This window comes from Camelina sativa, chromosome 7 (genome assembly GCF_030686135.1).
Source record: "Camelina sativa cultivar CO46 ecotype springtype chromosome 7, ASM3068613v1".
NCBI lineage: Eukaryota > Viridiplantae > Streptophyta > Magnoliopsida > Brassicales > Brassicaceae > Camelina > Camelina sativa.
Window position 1 is genome coordinate 25,363,684 of NC_141886.1, and position 20,881 is coordinate 25,384,564.

The 20,881-nt window shown below is 34.3% G+C and overlaps 3 protein-coding genes across 11 annotated transcripts; 2 read left to right on the forward strand and 1 right to left on the reverse strand.

The window, feature by feature from the left end:
- The first annotated feature begins 7,363 nt into the window (after positions 1-7,363).
- LOC104702167 (transcription factor MYB32) lies at positions 7,364-9,712 on the forward strand. The gene is made up of 3 exons (XM_010417996.3): positions 7,364-7,738; positions 8,651-8,780; positions 8,889-9,712. The coding sequence occupies exons 1-3, from the start codon at positions 7,606-7,608 to the stop codon at positions 9,460-9,462; spliced, it is 837 nt and encodes a 278-aa protein (XP_010416298.1). The 5' UTR covers positions 7,364-7,605; the 3' UTR covers positions 9,463-9,712.
- Positions 9,713-11,531: 1,819 nt separating this feature from the next.
- On the forward strand, positions 11,532-15,689 carry LOC147941682 (NEP1-interacting protein-like 2). Of its 9 annotated transcripts, none has more exons than XR_015561100.1 (7): positions 11,579-11,922; positions 12,609-12,787; positions 13,280-13,363; positions 13,692-13,850; positions 13,936-14,122; positions 14,401-14,585; positions 14,775-15,689. XR_015561100.1 is itself a non-coding variant. In XM_087456999.1 (5 exons), exons 1-5 carry the CDS (start codon positions 11,802-11,804, stop codon positions 14,062-14,064), a joined length of 672 nt encoding a protein of 223 aa, XP_087313125.1. In that variant the 5' UTR covers positions 11,532-11,801; the 3' UTR covers positions 14,065-14,296. The 9 variants fall into 9 exon arrangements, 1 of the variants encoding a protein (XP_087313125.1); XR_015561101.1 differs by having other exon boundaries at positions 14,412-14,585; XR_015561105.1 differs by having other exon boundaries at positions 13,284-13,363.
- On the reverse strand, positions 14,263-16,499 carry LOC147941683 (fucosyltransferase 3-like). The gene is made up of 2 exons (XM_087456998.1): positions 16,104-16,499; positions 14,263-15,709 (listed from the first exon to the last, which is right to left on the reverse strand). The coding sequence occupies exons 1-2, from the start codon at positions 16,354-16,356 to the stop codon at positions 14,388-14,390; spliced, it is 1,575 nt and encodes a 524-aa protein (XP_087313124.1). The 5' UTR covers positions 16,357-16,499; the 3' UTR covers positions 14,263-14,387.
- Between the last annotated feature and the right edge of the window lie 4,382 nt (positions 16,500-20,881).

Sequence of the window (20,881 nt, forward strand, 5' to 3'; positions counted from 1 at the left end):
CAACCAAAAGACAAAAGCCTTTCTGTCCTAACCGACACTCAAAAGCCAAAGACACAAGCAAACAAAACATCCGTGACATGTTCCACAAGCAAAAGACACAAGCCATACTGTCCTAACCGACACTCAAAAGCCAAAGACACAAGCAAACAAACTATCCGTGACATGTTCCACAAGCAAAAGACACAAGCCATCCGTGACATGTTCCACATCCGTGACATGTTTCCCAAATCCGTGACATGTTCCACATCAAGCAAACTTCTTCTCTTCACATGACATGTTCCACAGCTACATTTGTGTTCCCGAAACCCTGAAACAAAAGAATACAAGTAGAGTTAAGCACAACAAAACTTATTAAACACAGAACATAAAATAATTGAGTTAAACTTATTAAACACAGAACAAGAAGAGTTAAACATAACAAATGATAATAATTGAAACCTAAATGTTTGTCAACATTTGATCTACGAGTTTGTCTCTAAGAGCAACTTCAGCAGTTGTTAGTTCACTCTTGTTAAGCAGGCTGTTTAGCAATCTCATTTTGCCATGCTTCTCTTTAGCTGCTTGTTCTTGATCCTTCATTGCAATGATCTTGTCTAACTTATGGACAGAACCATCTTCGACATCAATACTAACAGTCGGTCTCTTCCCTTTGTTCTTAGCAGCTTTAACTCCCGGAGGCCTCTTCTCAGCACCATCATTACTCGAAGTAGGAGCCTCAGATGCAAGCTTAGTCCGCTTGTGGCTACATTCTTCTGTGAGCCATTTCTGATCGTGCTTCAGCTCCCTCCAGCAATGTACAAGGAGAAATGGCTTCTTCATGTCGTTATTGAAAAGCTCATAAGCCATTCTCAAGACATCATCTTCTGATTCTCCACTCTTCCTTCTTGTACACGCTTGTGCGTAACAGCCCACAAACTTGTTGACTTGGTGGTTTATCTTGTTCCACCTAGCCTTACACTGTGTTTGCCCTCTTGCGTTTGAACCAGCTGATCCACCATTTGCTTCGAAATACCTTGTAACTCTCTGCCAGAAACTATATTTCCGCTGCTCATTACTGGTAACTGGATCCTTGCTGGTGTTTAACCAAGCACTTATGAGGTTGACATCCTCCTCTGCAGTCCACCTCTTCCTACTTCCTCTGCCTCCGTCTTCTTCAGTCTCTTCGACCTCAATACAGTCTTCAGTATCGGATGCTGGGCTAAAGTTAAGATTCTGAGAAGAGAATGTTGAGCTAAAATGAGGTGGCTGAGAAGAGAATGTTGAGGTAAAGTGGGGTGGCTCAGAAGAGAATGGGTTGCTAAATTGAATCGGCTGAGAGGATTGAGCAGAATGTGGAGGGTTAGGATTATCAGAAACGTTGAGAACTTTTTGAGAATTCAAAAGATCAACAAAATTTTCATCTGACAAACGATAAGGATCCATTGTTTTTGTTTAATGAAAGCTTATGTTTAACGAAAAGAGTTTGTAGCTTGAGGGTTTATATTGTTTAACAATGAGGGTTTATATTGAACTCAAGGTTAGTTTATCTTTTAAACTGAAGGTTAGATAACAAAAGGTAAAGGTTTATTGAGTAAAAGGCTAATGAGTGTTTAGTTGAAAAACTTTTCAGTAAATCTACATGTGAAGAGAAAAACTTTTCAGTAAATCTATGAGTAGACAACTGAATAACTTTTCAGAAAATCTACTTGTGTACCAAATTTTCAAAAAGTTGATGTTTAAAGTCAATACTAATTTCAAATTCAATCATGTTTCTCAATAAACCAGTGTAATTATGCTTTTTATTCAAAATCACAACAAATATCAAGACAAGCGAAAGAACAACAATCGGGTTTCAAAAAGACTAAAAAACACTAGAGCAAAAAAAGAAAACAGCAATATAGAACAAGAACTCACAGTTTTATAAAAAAACATAAACAATTTATAAAACCAAACCTTTTCAAGTTAGAACAAGAACAAGAACAATCTATAACACCAACTCATTCATCCCAATCACAACTCAAAAAAACAAGAACAACAACATATGAGAGATATAGGACCATACCTTATCAATTTTGACTGTCCGTAAGCCAAGAGTGAGCTTACTCTTGTTGTAGCTTACTCTCTGACCTTGCTGCTGGCTTCCTCCTCCTAACTTACTCTGCACACACACACACACAATGAATAGCAAAAACCCAGAAACCAAAAAGCTAGTAGCAATTGAAATAGAAAAACAGAACAAAGTAAAGGTCATATCCGATAGAAAGCCATAAAATTTCTTGACAAACCCACAAACCAAGTAGAGTAAGAACAACGTAAAAGGGAAAAAGTCACAGTACACACCTTGATGCCGATGCAGCCATTAGCATCAAGAGTGGTGAGTGTAGCAGAGCATGTCTGCGAGAGAGTCTCTAGACATCTATCAGTCACTCCTACTATCCCAAACAAGCTGCAATTTTTCGGTTTTCATTGGATGGTGTCAGCAAAAAGAGTCACTGACAACAACAACAAAGCAAAATAGTTCTAGAATTGTAAAAGAATAATACCTGAGAAATTCGAGGGAGGTCCAACTATTAGCCATGGTAATCACACCTTCATCTGTGATACGCACACACCTGCCATGTTGAAGAAGCATTTGGAATGAAAAGCATCGAGGGAGGTACAACATATATAATCTGTACTATGGATTTGCTAGCAATCAAAATCCCTGAGTTATACTCTACAAGACGGTGAAAGATAATCCAAGATCTCAAATAAACTCATCTATCTATCCACCAAGGAAAAAGGACAAATGCAACCAAATAAATGGATTCATTGACTCCAACCTGAGCGCCACATAGATCCAAGAACCTTAAATCAGCTAGAAGTGATATTTTTTTGAGTGAGGAACGTTCTGGATTGAAGTGAACATCAAATTAATCTCATAATCGATGCCTAATAAGTCAAATTGACAGCAAATATTAATAATTCTAACAAACAATCGAATTAATATGAAACCCTAAAAATTAAAGACCACCGGTGATAAATTAGGGTTTAAACAAACAATCAAAAATCAAAAGACGAACCGTTTCTCACCGATTCGCTAGACGGTGGAGCTCGCCGGACATTCGCCGTTATCCCACCAATCGTACGCCATCGTGCTCCCACCGCTGTGAAACATTCGCCGTCGCCAAAGATTGCAAATCGAAACGGATAACCCCAATTACGCCAATTCAGTCACCAATAACCCTCCGTCTGACCAACAACCATCGAGATTTAGCCGGAAAATCAACGATTTGATGGTAATCGGTTGATTTTTCCGATGGTTGTTGATTCGGCTTTTATCTCCGACGGACGAGAGAGACGAGAGAGACGAGTGAGAATCGGGAAAGAATGAAAAAAAAATTAGGAAAAAAAAAATTTACCTTTTATATTTCTCAATCAACCAATCACAAACGACCACGTCGCGTGACTTAGGGTGATTCTCCCAAACCTTCCCATGGAACCGATACTCTGTGTTTTGGACTAAAAAATGGGTTTAATATTACATTTTTGGGGCCCAATATAGAGAGTAACCCAAAGAGTTACACCAGTAATCATGCTCTAATAAGTTATCGTTGTTCCACCTTACGCGTTTGGACATGATCCTTCCTGCTTCTGCTTGTAATTAAATTCCCCTTTTCAGATTTGTTTTTTTTTTTTTAACGTATATGAAAATATCAAGAAACTATATATTTATCGTTGCAAATGTTATGGTCCTGTGTGAGAATTTTCAACATACTTTAACATCATTTTAAAAATTAACAAAATGAATTCAAATTATTATAATATATAAAAAATATAAGCACGTGGAAGTAGGGGAAAACATTGATTGAAATACAAACCTGAGAGATATAATTGTTTCCGTATTTCTCATCATCTCAAGACTCCATATATATAGATCGATCACGCGGCGTTGAATGGGAATACGGAAATGTATATATGTTTTTTAACCAAAAGGAGATATTTCTAAGGATTTAAATATTGTTTCAATTATGTCGAATTCAAATTTAGGTACGTGATTATGTTGTAGCTAGTAGATATAGATGACATTCGGAAATTTGGTTAATCAGTTCAGTTTGAATTTTTCTAGTAAAAACTTGATTTGGTTCATAAGTGTTAAATTTGGCCTTTTAGTTTGATGTTCTCCATTCGGAATTTAATCAAATTTTAAAACAAACAAAAGATCCAGTTATGTACAATAAGGACATACTGAAACCAACCGGTTTGGAGGTTTCTAATCGAATAAAACTGGTTACCGAATCAAATCCAAATTCCTACCGATTTATTTATGAGGAGAAACTAAAATCAATCCAAATTTATATAATTTACATATGTGGGATTCGGTTCAACGACTTCGGATGAGAAATAATGCCTAGATATCACCTACATAGTGGAATTGTAGCGCTTCAAAAGTTTATATTATTAGGCTAGAGAGGTTTTCCCATCAACCAACAACATTCTGGACCTCGGCTTATATGGGTCTATTTGGAAAAGAGCAGGGGTAAATAAATCTTCTCCATATCTCTATAAGTATCATCAACTATATATAGTAGCCTTCGTCTCCCGTTTCCTTACCAAAAAAAAAGAAAAAACTATATATATATATATATATATATAGTAGCAATTAAAGTTGTTGTAGATGCTAATGTAAAAGTTGTATAAATAACACATATAGGTTAGTCACTCGCTAAGATAAGTTGCATATATACAACAACAAAAGTTACAAGTTTTAACAAATCACAAGATATGAAGATAAGACATTTTTTTTTCAAAAGAAACAAATAAAAAAAGACGACAGGGACGCGATTGAGCTAGAATGATTCCATTATCTAAAAACCTCTTAAACGTGAAATTTCTTGGCAAATAGAAATGCGCGTTTTCTTGAACGCGGATTCAAGAGCTATACACAGTAGCAGAGAGACTAGAGTGTGACTGTCTGTGTGTGTGACCACTGACTACACCACCCAAAGAGGTCCCCATGAAGTGAAACCGTTGAAGGGCCCATCATGAGATATCAAATATACAATAATTGTATTGAAACACCCCATGAATATAGATTTATAGTTATTACGTAAAATTCTAATATTTAACATGTCTTTTGGAAAACGTATTAATTTTATTTTATTGTAGCCTAAAGTCAATGTCATATTATATATTATAATATAGAAAACATAAATAAGTTCTGAAGATATTCCAATTTTTTTATTTTTTTTAAAAAACTTAATTGATATGGAGTCCAAATGTCCAATCAAGATTTACTCCACCCTATATGGAATGTCATACAAATATACACATAGTATGTACTATCAGTGGCTACAATAATTAACATGGATGATTCAGACAAACTCACAGTATATCGAATTTTTTTTTGTTTGTAACCATTTCTTTCAAAGTGTGATTGCAAAAAAAAAACAAAAAAAAAACTTTTGAGAAAGACATGTTCACATTATTAGTCAAAAAGATACGGCGTTATTAGGCGTAATGAAATGATGCTGATATAAATAAATAAAAAACTTTCAGCTTAAATTGTTATAGTAATTGTCTCACTGATAATGTAGCGAGGTGGATGTATAACAAATAAAATTTGGAGCCCATCAAATTTGCAGATAACAATTCTGAAGATTCATTTATGGGAGGATGTCTCACTGTCTATATATTCGTATATAGAGTCATGACAATAATAAATCGAAATATCCAAAAACCGTGGATTGGGTGGGTGGGTTATGAGATCGAGATGGGAAAACTGATACGGTACCACACAACCTTAATATGTTTTGTAGCTTTCGTAAAAGAGCAAGTCACCACTTTCAGTAACATTATTGGTTTTTGTCTAAAGGAAAGAGAGGAACGATTTGAAAATCAACACAATAAATCAGAAATAAAATCATTGATAATGTAAATCTCAACGTGTGTATTGGAAAATTATGAAAACTACGAGAGCACGAACCACGTCAATATATATACCAAAACCAAATCGAGAAGATGTTCACCAATAAAGTCTCGACACGAGGACAGTGTCATTTGACAGTGAATGGACCATTTTCCCTTTTCAAATATTTTCTTTTTCTGTTTTATGCATCAAAACAGGAACCATTTTTCAGGTAAATTCGTAAATGTGAATGTAATAAATTTATTTCCTAGGAAAAAAATCAAGATATTAATAAACTTTAATATATAGTTCCGCGTAACCCCACAAAGGCACAAAGAAAGGTTAAAATTATGCTGTTTTTCAATCATTTATTATTTTTACTATTTAGGGTCCTACTTATATTTGCAGATAATTGCAGATTTCACACTTACCAAAGTACGTACACTTTCTTCGTTATTCACCAACGTGTATTATATAAAGTTCACCTTTTCAACAGTCGTTACCTCCAAATCGTGTGCTTAAGCAATTAAAATACCATACAAAAAGAGAAAGCGAAATGTAATAAAGTTGTTTAGGGCTGTTGTTTCTCAGACATCAATATGAACTGGTCTGTCTATTGAGGTGTATATTTCTCATCACAACAAACAAACAAGTAGTAGTATCTTAGATCAACCACAATTGACACATGTGGTGTTTATTATAAAAACTAAACACACACGTTCTTGGGTCATGATAAGGATCATGACGAGAACAGGTTTGATCTACACCGGACTATAAATTTTGGTATGCGGTTATTAATTATTTGACCAAAGCATTTGTAATACTTAGGTTGTTTTAGCTTCTTGAGGTTGTTATAGGTTTTAAACGATTCGTTTAATTAATTTAAAGTATATATGGTGCTAAACGTTTTGTGTAAACTAAATTAGACGTGCTGTAAGATGGATTATCCAAGCGTAAGTAACAATTTTAGCTAGGTAAACAATATATATGTATTAGTCTTTGACTCTTTGTGGTCAATCAAAAGCTTCAAAGATATATTAGCTTATAATTCCTAAAACAGTGAGAAAGTTGTAGGACGAGAAGGACACAAATTAAACACAGCTTCATTCAAATAAATAAAAGTACTGTATTCAGTAAATACTTGAAGTCGATAATAATCAAAACAATACTATATAAACAACTATTGCTCTGAAGTTTACACAACAAATTAACAAGAAAATTTGTTAATATGTTTAATTATTTTTCGAATACAGTGCTAAAAAAAGGAATGATCATTAGTATCCTGTGATGTGAATACGCTATATATGTGTGACTTAACCTCTTGGAATAGGCATGTTGCATATTCGGAATAACAAAAAAAAAATATACGTATAAGAATCAAGAAATGAAAGGAAATATCACCATCAAGATGTCCACATACATAAGAATCCAACGGTTGAAATAATTTATCAAAATAAAAATAAAAATAAAAATATGGAAGGGACTATATATATACACACCCATAATTCCACACTCTTGGAAAGACCATTCTACTTCTAAATAAGTGAGAGAGTGAGAGAGAGCCTCACAAAAATAAAAGTCTCCTAATCTGAAGAGTATGTAAAAATCATTTTACTAACAACAATTCACTTATCTTTAGACCCATCAAATCTGATTGAGTAAAAGGAAGAAGAAGACTCAAATCGACCGGAGAAGTGATACGTGTGGTTCACGAGAGAGAGAGAAAACAAACAAAAGCTATGGGGAGGACGACGTGGTTAGACGTTGACGGGATGAGGAAAGGAGAGTGGACGGGGGAGGAAGACCGGAAGCTTGTGGCTTACATCAACGAACATGGTCTCGGCGAGTGGGGTTCAATGCCTAAGAGAGCCGGTATGCATCTATACTTACACCATGCTACATATACATTGTGTACGGTCGTCTCTATATATACTATGCTACATAAATACATTATGTACGGTCAGTGTTTGTTTCTCTTTGGAAGTTAGGGGCTTTGAAATAGTTAGGAAGATCTTTATAAGATTCCCAGTTTCTGTCGGATTTGGACCGTAGATTTTGTTTTATCTATTTGGTTCGTTGGTTCTAATTTTCTCGATTTATGCACAATAATCTCTTCTTCTTTTTTTAATTATTATGCACAATAATTTTTTTTTTTTTGTTAAAGAGATTTATTACACAATAATCTTTTTCTGAAGAGATTTATTACAGACATCCATATTGTATCGTTTGTGAACATTTATATTATATATGTATATGTATTATTTTTGGGGAGTAAATTAAAGAGTACATGAAATTTACAGAAAATAGTTTTGCAATCATAATCTTCTTAATTACGAGCCTTAGGTTGTTAAATTTGTGTATGCATTACAAAATAATGTCCTAGATTATTTTTGTCCGATTATAATATTTCATAAATTTGTAGAACCTTCTATAGATCAGATTCGACAGAGTGGAAAATGGAAATGATGATATTATATCTAAACGCAATCTGTGAAACCCATGAAAGCCAAGTGTTTTCCCTTGTTCCTATTTCTTCTGATTATTTATATATTATCGTGTACAAGTGTGTAAAGCTCTAGAAATCTCTTAAATTATGATCTTTTTTTAGCCAGTATCAGATAATTTATTTCATTGTGTGTTTACTCCTCTCTTTTCTTTTCTTTTTTTGATGGAAAAGAAGGTTCAAACTTTTTTTTTTTTTTGTAACTTCTCTGTTTGCTACCATGTTAGATCTAATAATTTATGATAAAACTTTTTATTTTAAATGCATTATAAAAAAAATAGGTCTGCAAAGATGTGGAAAGAGTTGTAGGTTAAGATGGCTGAATTATTTGAGGCCAGGGATTAAAAGAGGCAAGTTTACTCCGCAGGAGGAAGAAGAAATCATGAAACACCATGCACTTCTTGGTAACAGGTAAAAATTATTATTGTGATTAAATGCTACCAACCCACCCTTAAATCATTATTGTGGTGTTAGTATTATTTTAGTAATATGGTCTTCTTCTTATTTTTTAATTACAAGATGGGCAGCGATAGCTAAGCAAATGCCGAACAGAACAGACAATGACATAAAGAACCATTGGAACTCATGTCTTAAGAAAAGACTTGCTAAAAGTGGAATCAATCCAATGACCCACCAGCCAAAAAGCCTCACGGTCGATGTCACCTCCTCCTCAACGACGTCGTCTCCTATACCGAGCCCTTGTTCTTCTTCTTTTTCCTCCTCTTCTTCCTCTGCTACTGGCTCAGCACGTCTTCTTAACAAGCTCGCTGCTGGAATCTCCTCGAGAAGACACGGACTCGAGAGGATCAAGACTGTGATATTGTCTGAACAACCAAAAGAAGCCGAGATTGAAGAAGAAGAGAAGATGGTGATAAGCATGGGAGAGGATGAAATGATTGCTTGTTTCATGGATATTGATGAAAAGCTGAATATTCGTGAACTGCCTTGTGATCATGACTCTGCTGCTACCACTACGACGTCGCCGCCTGGCTTCGTGGCTTTTGATGACTACTCATCAACAATGGATCCATACGCTCTGTACGAGTCTGATTTCTATGATGAGACTCAACAGCTTGACCTGTTCCTCCTTTGAATCACATCTTTTGTCTGATTAATCAGTTTCTTCAGTGTGACGAGAGAGAGACAGAGACAGTGGAGATGTGGGATTTCTGAAAAAAAAGCAACTGCCTTTAGTACTTTAAATGACATGCATGGTCAATGTTTTTTAAACAACTCTGACAGTTGTTACTTACTTTGCTCTGAGATTCTTGTTCTCTCGAACACATGCGTATGAGCCTATTTTATTTTGGACTTTTTCATTATAAGGTTTACAGTTTTTCTTACGATCGTTTTTTTACACATATAAAAGATATGACTTATTACTTATTACAGTTTCAGGAAATTAAATTAAAAAAACAAGGACATAGGTTTTATTTTTATATAGACATCCAAAAATATATAAATATATCTGTTCTGAAATTGAATTTTATCATCATTTTTCCTAACAAGAGATTCTTGGTTCCGTGGGATCAAAATGGATTTACAATGTAATAATTGATTCTCATCATCCTTTTCAGTAATAATGGGGTCCTAATTTTTTATTCCCTCGATTCATTTCAGACCCAAACATGCATCAAATGTTGTTAACCTGTTACATTGTGAGTTTGTGACAAACAGACGAAAAAGGTTAAAACTTTTTCAGTTTTTTTTTTTCTTTCTTTTAATTATTATTCAGGTGTTCACTTTAACTACTTTAACTTTTGTTGTTTTTTTTAAATACTTGTTTAATTGATATAATTTAATTTAATTATTTACGACTATTGATAAAAAAAATTAAAAATACATCAGAGCAAGAAAAAATGAAGAATCAAAGATAAGGTTAAAACATTTTGACAAATGTAAAATTGAAGACGACAATATATTTAGAAGATTCATTGGTTTCCAGTGAGAAGTCAATCGATTTGAATTAGAATCTAGTGGAGATGCATTTATTAAAAAAATTAATAATGTGAAGAGTAATGTCGTAAAAGTTTTGTCTATAATGAACATGAACACAATTTTTTTTTTATCTTTTTATTTCTTTATAAAAACTAAAAATAATTAAAATTTAAATTAAACCAACATAGTTTAACTATTTTGCGTTGATGGATATTATTATTCTATTATTCTTTATGGCAGTACAAAAATGAAAATTATTTTTAAGATTTAAAATGTTAGTAAAATCATTTTAAAGGTTCAAAGTGTTATTAAAATCATTTTAAAGGTTTATAGTGTTAGTGAAATTCTCTCGAGGTTTAAAGTGCTACCCAGTGACACTTTGAAGGTTTAAAACTGATTTTCCCGAATTTTAACTCCAATTATTGAAATAATGATCAAATTTGTAATTACTGTTTTTTTTTTCAACTCACAAACAAAATTTCAAAACAAGAAACACATTGACACATTAAATGTAGGGGTGGGCAAAAAAACCGAAATACAAAAACTCGAACCGAACCAACCGAAATAAATGGTTTGGTTTGGTTATGGTTAAGTCTAAAAATCCGTTCGGTTTTTATTTTAATTAACCATTTGGTTTAGGTTTAGTCTGGTTAAAAACCGTAAAACCGAATGGTTTTTTTGGTTTTTTATAAAAATTTAGGATAATTAGATATAATTAGTTTCTCCAACTTATAAATTTATATTGGGTTTATAGTTATTGATCTCCAAGTTTTTTTTTTGGTTTTTTTTTCTGGTTTTCTTTTTCAATAGCCTTTACTTTTTAAGAGTTTAAATTTCAATTAAGTATTTGGGTTTACAAAACTATATTTGGATTCTATTTTTTTGAATTATGTTTAGGTTTTACTTTTTATGCTTATTTTTTAGTTATGTATCAACTATCTATTTTTTAAAATATGGAATAACCGAAAAAACCGAGACCAAACCGAAACCAAACCAAACCATTATACGTATGGTTTTTATATGGTTTTATTTTTGAAAAAACCGAAAAAACCATAAACCGAAAAAACTGAAAAAACCGAACCATAACCAAACCGAAATTACATATGGTTTCTATATGGTTCAATTTTTATAAAACCAAAAAAACCGTAAACTGAAAAAACCGAACCGAAATCAAACCGAAAAACCGACCGCCCACCCCTAAATGAAACAGCCAATAAAAAAAGTGGGGGACTAAATTGATAACTTTAAAATTGGTATAAGTTTTCACTTTTATCAAAGTGGCCCCAAAAAAATAAACCAAATTAAGGAATAATAATTTTTTTTTCAAAGAATGATGGGTTCCGTCTTAGTTGCTTTTACGAGCGGTGCCTTGTCTCTCAACTTCCATGGCTGACATCTTAAATTTTCTCAACCAACCACAGAGTATCTCCTTTTTCTGAATATTTCATCAAACCCTAAGGTTTTTTCTCTATCCAATTCTTCTTCTTCTTCTCTATGGATGCGATCCTTTCACCAGCCGTGGAGGCTGAACGAGCCGCCGACTCAACGATCGACACAGTTTCTCGCTTGATCGCCGGCGCTTTCTCGGGCGCTCTTACTGGAGTTTTCGCTATGGGTAATTTAAAGTTTCCATTTTTATCCTTCTTTTTTTTTTTTTGGGTTTGTGCATTTGATTTTGACTGATCATAGATTATAGTTTGACTAAGACGAATGATGATTGTTACTTGTAAATTCTAAGTTTTTCTTTTCTATAGTTTGGTCAACTCTTGCTAAAATTTTGTGAAAAAGTTTCATTTTTTTTTGTCCTGCTGAGGAATTTGGTTGAAATAGCGATGAGCAGCTTACAGAATGAGCATGTGCATAAAGTCGTTGAATCTAAAGACGTATTCTTTCTTAGTTTCTGTCCTCCAAATTCATCGACTTTTAAACTAATGTTCCTTTTATGAACAAGAAGACTCAGTCTTGTTGAGATCATTTAGTCAAAACTCCGGGTATTGATGATCATACATGTTTTTAAATAGCGCTAAATGGTCTGACCTTCATTCTCAGTTTGAAGACCAATCCTGGGTTTGGGACTAGGAAGTTTTCATCTTTATATGATCCCTATAGCCCTTTGAAACTTCAATCTACGTTTGGACAAAATGTTTCATCTTTATATGATCCCTATAGCCCTTTGGAACTTCAATCTACGTTTGGAACAAAAAGTTTCATCTTTATATGATCCCTATAGCCCTTTGTTATATATTTGTTCTTCTTTTTATTTTTTAGTTAAAACCATTCTTGTTCTTTAATATCTTGTAGCTGGAGCTTTCACTGGAGCAGTAACTGGTGCGGTAGCAGGCAGAGCTGCCCAGTATGGAGTACTCCGTGGGGCTGCACTTGGCGCTGTTGCAGGAGCTATTCTCTCTGTTGAAGTGTTGGAGGCTTCTCGTGCGTACTGGTATTTAGAGCTATCAGGATCAAGGGGTCCATCATCTATGGTTAGTCTTTAATTCTAACTTCTGAAATATCTTACACGTTTGTCAAATTGGAGAGTTTTTTTGGAGTTTTTCGACTGACTTTATGATCGAGATGGAGAAAGGGTTATGAGAGAAAAGATGTTTGGTGAAATTAATAATGACATAGTCTTGACATGTTACTTGTGGGCCATCAGAATTATGGGATGACAGGATGGCTTGGTTTAGTCCCTTTTAATTGTTTGTTTCAAGAATTATATACCAAGATAATAGGAAGGATTTGTGTTGCTAATGATGCCATGAGGCAATTTAACAAAGGATTTTTAGCTCGACCCTTGAAGTCCGGGGGACTTAGTCTGAGTCTGTTTTTATTATATTTTTCTGTGGGAAGGACTTGAACCAATTGCATTTCGCAATGCTGCACAGACCTGTCTTTTTTTCCACCTTCTGCCAAATTCGGTAGTTTTGACTGTTAAATATGAGTAAGCTGCCTTTGGTCTTTTGTTTTGGATCCAGGCAGATTTTGTAGAGCAACTCTTTCGTGGGAGACTAGTAGATGAACAACTGATGTCAACAATGATAAATTCACACCACTGGCAGGTTCTTTTCTAGCTCATCTTCTTTTGTATAGTTAAAACTGTTCTCTGAAATTCTACTATCGAGAGAACTCTAAAAAGCACTACTGATAGCTACTATATGAACATGGCTGCTGAAAGTCTTTTAAGTATTTGAAGGATGTCTCTTATTATCCAACGTCGGCCCATACCTCTTTTAGTGTCTTGAGTCTATATAAGAATAGCTAGATTCCTTACATATACAAGATCTGTAAATGCTACTTCTTCCTGTTTCACTCGATGTTAGGCAATCTCCTTTAGTTTGAATCGATTGAGATAGACTGATGTAAGGAGTTTTTGTCTACGTTCTGTAGTTAAGAATTTCCGATGTAAGTTATGAAGAGCGGGATGATGTTAATGGTGAACTGGAAGCTAGAGGATTATCGGGTGACTCTTTAAGGAAACTACCATGCTATATCATGTCAAGCGAAATGGTCAAGAGGCAGGTCACTCACTGCACAATTTGTCTGCAGGTTTCATCTGCTTCTATTGCTTTTACATGAATTGTTGCACTTCTTAGCATGGCCATTTGTCCATCTCACACGCGCGCATTTACAGGACATCAAAACAGGGGAAATCACACGAAACTTACCGAGATGTGATCATACATTTCATCTGGTTTGTGTTGATAAATGGCTCATCAGACACGGCTCGTGCCCCATTTGCAGACAGGCCGTTAAAGGTTAAAACACCACTGTCTCCGAGCTGTGTACATAGCAAAAACACATTAACCTTATATGTTGTTGTAAGTCTTAAAATCCTTCAATATTTTTTCCCATTTCATTTAGAGGTTCATCCATAGGTTTCTCTACTTTGAATGTATATTATTGTAGGCGTGAGTAAGAACACCTACAGAGTGTATTGGAAAGAATATAGAACTCGTCATGTCATAAAATAATATATTAAGTTAATTCTAATATTCCTTACATGTCTGTTGAGAAACTCTGAAAATCTTGACCTTAAGATCTAGTCAAGGCACAAGAAGAGCCTTAGAGACTCTATTTCATCTTTTAATCTTTACAGCTTTGGAACAGTGTCACTTGGGAACGGGGCTCTATTGACCTTGCTCTCACACAGGAAGGTTCATGGGAAGTCCCGTTCTCAGCCTTGTTCAATACCCATGGTGTCAACCCTCCAAGGCCATGAGCCACGTCCATGAGTGAGGACCATGAGCTTGTGACCACCAGCACATCAGTACAACTCAGAAGGTATATTTCAGCCCATGCTCTCTTATACTCCATGTTCCTCGGGGTTTTTTGGTAGTCCTTGTGACTCAGCTTGTGAACGCTGATTATCTCTCCCATCACTGTTGGGTTTTCCCAATATATGTCCCTGATACTCTCAAAATACTCTGGAGAAGAAGATGAGATAAACACTGCCTTTGATTTTTGGATTAGAACTTGGCTTGAAGGGAGATGTCTCTGTTTGTCAACTTCAGGAAGCAGCTTATATCTAGTTCCACAAGCTAGAATCTGATCTACCAAACACTGGAACTGATCATTTCCAGACTCAGAGACCCCAATATAAATTCCTATTCTTTGATCAGCTCTAGCAAGATATGTGCGATAGTATCGTGTAATGAGACCCCAGACAACATTAGTTGGGTGAAAGAGATACTGACCCAAGAAGTAAAATGCCGTTTCTTTTTCCGGGAAGAGCTTTTCAAGTTCCTGCTTGAATGACGAGGTTGAGAAGAGAGATGGGAGAAAGAAACTATCTGCTTTCATGATCAGCCATGGGGTTTCCTCCAACAAAACTTGACTTTCCTCGCAAAAGAAAAGCTTTTGTTGGTCACTGGAATCATCAACAACACGGCGATATGCAAGCATCGAGTTGGCAGATTCGCGAAGTAGATACTGTTCAGTGAACCGGCTCTTGAGTGGAAACTCTAAGGGAAGAAACCAAGAAGTGTTTGGAAATGGCTCGCAGAAAAGATCAGCCATGTCAACTCCTGGTTCGACAAGTAAAACCCGATTTGTTAAGAGAGCATAAAGAAAAGCTGAAGCTAGACTCAGCATCCTATTCCCAAGTTCACCATTAGAGTTCAACCATATTACATATCTACAACCAGAGACTCCACCATCAGACAGATCGCCCGACTTGAGTTTGTCCAGAGTTAAGTAATAGGATTTAGTGAATGGTCCACACCGTCTATGAAGATCTTCGTATCTTTGTAATCTATAATCCAGGTAAGAGGATTGCTTGAAAGGCGATTCCTTTCTATATAAACTCGCTTCATACCTGCTCAAGCATGATTCTTTATCAAAACTAGACACAAGATTAATGTCACCAAGCGGTTCCTTTTCGCTTAATCCATCTTCTGAATCGATGCCTGAAAAATCAGAAAACCACCAACGAGTGTAACTAATGCAACATTACATGAAGAAAAAAAAAAGTAGAATCTTTTGAAGACAACAACTAACATTGTAGCTAAAGCATAGCAAAAGGAAACACACATGCATTTAATTTACATGGTTCACTACACGTACCATCCATCAAATTTGCTTTATACCCTTTTCATGGAAATGTCTAGATATCGTTTGAACTTTATTGAAGCATAAAAAAGACTATCCTAAAAAAAAAAAGAAAAAAAAAAGACTATCCTAATTTGACAAAACTAACCATTTTGGAGAAAAGATTCATACGCAAAAAATAGTAACTATTCTGATGGGGACTTTTGAGCTGATCCACTTAAGTATAAAGGGAGCAAAAATCAAATCTTTTACCAGGGTGCAATCTGATCTGAAGAACCCTAGAAGCTGCGTCAGCCTCCACAACACCATCTGAAGGTGGGTCTCTGAGTACCACCGACAGAGAAAACATAACCGAAGCAACCATAAGAACTGCCAGAAGTAGACCCATCGATTTCATCGAGCTCAAACTTGGTTTCGTCGCATTCAATTCGCTATACCCGGTTCGAGTATCCGAGTTGGATAACGGGTCACCCGCATCCGGGTTCTTCTTGCCCCGCTTCATCATAAGTTGGGATTGAGAAGACCGGGTCGGATCCTATGAGGAGAACTCGGGTATTGAAGATAGAGAGTTTGGTGAGTGAAGAAGACAGTGTAGGGAGATGAAGTCATCATGTGATGTTGTCTGAGAGAAACAGAGAGTGAGTACGTGGCTCAGACAACGACAACGACACCTTTTTTTGGTCGAAACATTTTTACCGTTTAACTTTGTGCTATTTTTTAAAAAAATTTTACATAATCCGTTTCATAGTTAGTGTTCTTATTGTAGAATTTTGTTCTTGATTCATATATGTGTCATGCAGATTTTTTTCAATCAAAATCCTACATTTCTTCCTATTACTTTAGTAGTTTAGTTAGGCAGAAACACTTGTAAGGGTATTAATCAATTTAGAGTACAAATGAGAGAATTTAACTATGTGTACTTTAATGAGAGAATTTAACTAATGTAAAGATTGTCACACACACTTGCCGCACATATGTAAACAAACTTTGTTTATTAGAGAGCGAAGGCCGCCCTAATAAAAACATTATAGATTTTATGAAGTATTTGCTGTCATATCTATTTGCTTGGACATTTTTGGATGCAAAAATAAAAAGTAAAGAAACTTTGTTTACTAGAGAGTGAAGGCCGCCGTTTGCCAAAAAAAAAAAAAAAAAAGAGAGTGAAGGCCGCCCTGAAGGTATAGATGTACGTCCATCATGCATGCTGCTCCACATGTAACAAGCTCGAGAACAATCCATATGAAAGATCCAAATCTTTAATATTTTTACATTTAATGTCATTTAATACTTATATAGTTATATTTATATTCAAACAAGTTTAATTAATTATCTCTACTATCCTTATAACCAAATAGAATTAAAATCTTTTAAATATCCATATATAATATTCTATAATTAATATAGATATTTAGAAGATTTATTCTATATTAAAAAAACTATTCTCCTATTATCTTTATTTTTTATTTTAAAATTTAAATGTAGTGAATCATCATATAATACATAAGGTTGATAAAAATATATATTTTTTGTTTGGTTGAAAAAAAATGTATATTTTTTCCTGCATATATTGTGATTTGATTTTTTTTAAAAGAACATATATTATTCAGTTAATATAAAAAGTGTGTGTTCAACATACATATATTGTAAATTTTCTTATATAGTAAATTTACCTTTTATAGTAAATTATAGAATTTTAAGAAGTTTATAATTTATAACTGATATATCTAAACTTAATAAAAAGTTTAAAATTATGAATATTTAAACATATTCAATTTTTAAAATAATACAAACGAGTTATATTACATGACGGGTTATATGATATTACATAATTGAATTGATAATACTAAAAAATAAAATATTATTAATATGATACTTGAATACATATTAAATCCTTATTTTACTATTTTAAGAACTAACAATATAAAATATATCGAATCAAACTGATTTAATTAAGATTGTATTTAAAAAAATTTGTTGTGCGGTATACCACTAATTATATACTAAATCACTAAAATTAACAAAAAATTATATTAGCAAAATTAGTATTAAAATAGTACATTACAAAAACAAAACAAAAAACTTGTCTCGCGGTATACCGCGGGTCATAATCTAGTCTATATTAAAGAAATAGATGTATCTAATTAAGTTGAAAATTAATATATCTAAAAAATAAATTATATTGCGGTATTTTATGGTTTACACCATAAAATTAATAATTATTATACAATTATAACATATTTAACAAAAACAACTTATATTCCCTCCGTTTCATAATATAGGATGTTTTAGAGGTTTTCTTTGTTTCATAATATAAGATGTTTTCAACTTTTTAGATAACTTTTAGATTACTTTTATATTTTTATTATTTATTTTTTAGATTACTTTTATATTTTTTATTATTAGTTATTTTTTTATGATTGGCTAAACTTATTAAAGTGGTTATTTCTTAATATGTGTATTTTCACTAAAACATCTTATATTTTGAAACGGAGGGAGTAACTCAAATATTTTAATTATAAATAACTTGTCATGCGGTGTGCCGCGGGTCCTAATCTAGTACATATGCATAAGTGCAATTGATATGAATCATTTCGGAAGTTTTTAAAGAATATGAAATTATCAGTTCTAGGATTACTTTCTGTGTCTCCATATATTGGTTGGTGAACTTGCATCTTTTACGTGTTTGTCACAGGGGTTTCCTTTATTTCTTGCTGAGAATAGAACCAAGAACAAATAAGAAACTTGTAGATGAATACTACAGTAATACATCTCGTACTCATACCCATACTGATCATAGTGACCGATTCTCATACGAGTGTGTGTAATTGATGTTTGATGAACTGATCACATTACTCTTCTAATGAATATTTCGAGTCAAATTTGACATCTCACGCCAACTTATGTATATTGTAAAAGGAAACACAATGAAGTTATGACTCTATTTCAGGTGCACCAATCGCAGGATCAGCGGTGGAGCAAGTAGAGCAAGTGGTGGGATATGTGAGTTTGGGATACCCATTTGGCCTAATGGCCTCGATTCTGTTTGGGCGGCACCACAAGGCCATTCTCTCATCCCCCAAACCCAAACTATTCGGTGGCTTTGTGAGAATGTTGATACGACTGTGTGTAGTTGATGAACTGATCACATTACTCTTCTAATGAATATTTCGAGACAAATAAGCAGGAAGCTTATCATAAGATGAAGAATCAAGGCTGCCGTTGGTGTTAGAAGCTGTTGTGTCATTGTCGAAGCCTCAAAACCCTGAAGCAGTATAAGAATCAAGGCTTGGCTCATTAAAACGAGAAATCAACACAATCACCGCCATGTATAAGAAAGATGGTGAAGAGAGCTTTGCAAACTGCAGGATTTGGCACCGGAGAGAGCTTTTGCTGATTTTTTCTCTGCAACTCAGTCCTCCACTTGGTGACCATCAACTTCCTAAGGTGTTTCACTCTCCTATCTACAACTGGCTTGTGTGTCTTCATGTACTGGAGCTTTTAGGTGTCACTTGGAATCAAAACTCTAGTTTGAGATTTTTTTTTTCTTGTTGTCAAAGAATCAACAATGTAATATATTTGTGTTCTTTTATTCTTAAGACATTCATATGTAAAAGATGATCAATGGAAGAGAAAAAAATAAATAGAAGTTAGTGGAAGATTTTAGATAAAATTATTATTAATTAATATTTAAGACACCTATTAGAGGATGACTGATGGGAAGCCTAAGAGCATCATTAGTGGAGTAACCCACCATGGTTACTCTCACATTAATTAATTATATAAATAATCATAAATTAAGTTAAGTAATTCTAAGAGAACTTAAGCAAAATTACCCTATTACTAGAGAACCCCAAATAGGTTACTTAGACATTTAAATAATAATTTTTTAATTTTTGTTTATTAATTATCAAACTTTAATTATCTAAAATGATAAAACAATTATTTAAATTTTTTATATTACATAAAATAGAAAACAATATTTTACAAATTGAAACAATTTTTTACAAACTTTAGAATATTAAACATATTTTACAAAATTCAAAATATTAAACATATTAAACAGAATTTGGAATAAGATTTATTGTGCGGTTGCACCAAATTTTTGCCAGATATGCTCAATCAAGTCTTTTTGCAAAAGATCATGCATTTCTGTATCATGAACATCATTTCGAGTGACCATCATATTATGTAGATTTGTTGGCGTATCTGTAGAATATGATAAATCGACTTGAGAACTTCCGCTTCCTTCTCTGTGATGGAATTCTGTTGGATCGTAGAAATTGTGGTCATGTCGTTCGTCTTCCACTATCATGTTATGCAGGATGATAGATGCTCTCATTATTTTTCCTATTTTTCCTTTATCCCAGAAAAGTGCAGGATTCTTCACGATTGCAAATCGAGCTTGCAAGACTCCAAATGCACGCTCTACATCTTTACGACATCCTTCTTGCCATTGAGCAAAGAGTTTTGCTTTTCGACCACGTGGAAGTGTAATAGATTGGATGAAAGTTGCCCATTTGGGATAGATACCGTCTGTGAGGTAGTACGCCATGTTGTATTGCCGTCCATTGACAAAGTATCTAACTCTCGGAGCTCGGCCCTGTAGGATATCATCAAACACCGGGGAGCGGTCCAAGACATTGATATCATTTAACGAACCCGGTGGTCCAAAAAAGGCGTGCCAAATCCATAAATCTTGTGATGCCACAGCCTCTAGTACGATTGACGGTTTACCTGATCCACGTGTATATTGTCCTTTCCATGCAGTGGGACAATTCTTCCACTCCCAATGCATGCAATCTATGCTCCCTATCATTCCGGGGAAACCGCGATGTTCTCCAATGTTCAGTAATCGTTGGAGGTCTTCCGCTGTAGGTCTTCTGAGATACTCGTTGCCAAATAGATTTATAACTCCCTCTACAAAATGTAGAAGGCATTTGTGGGAGGTTGTTTCAGCGAGTCGTAAATATTCATCCGCCGCATCTGCCGAATATCCGTAAGCCATCAAACGAATAGCTGACGTACATTTT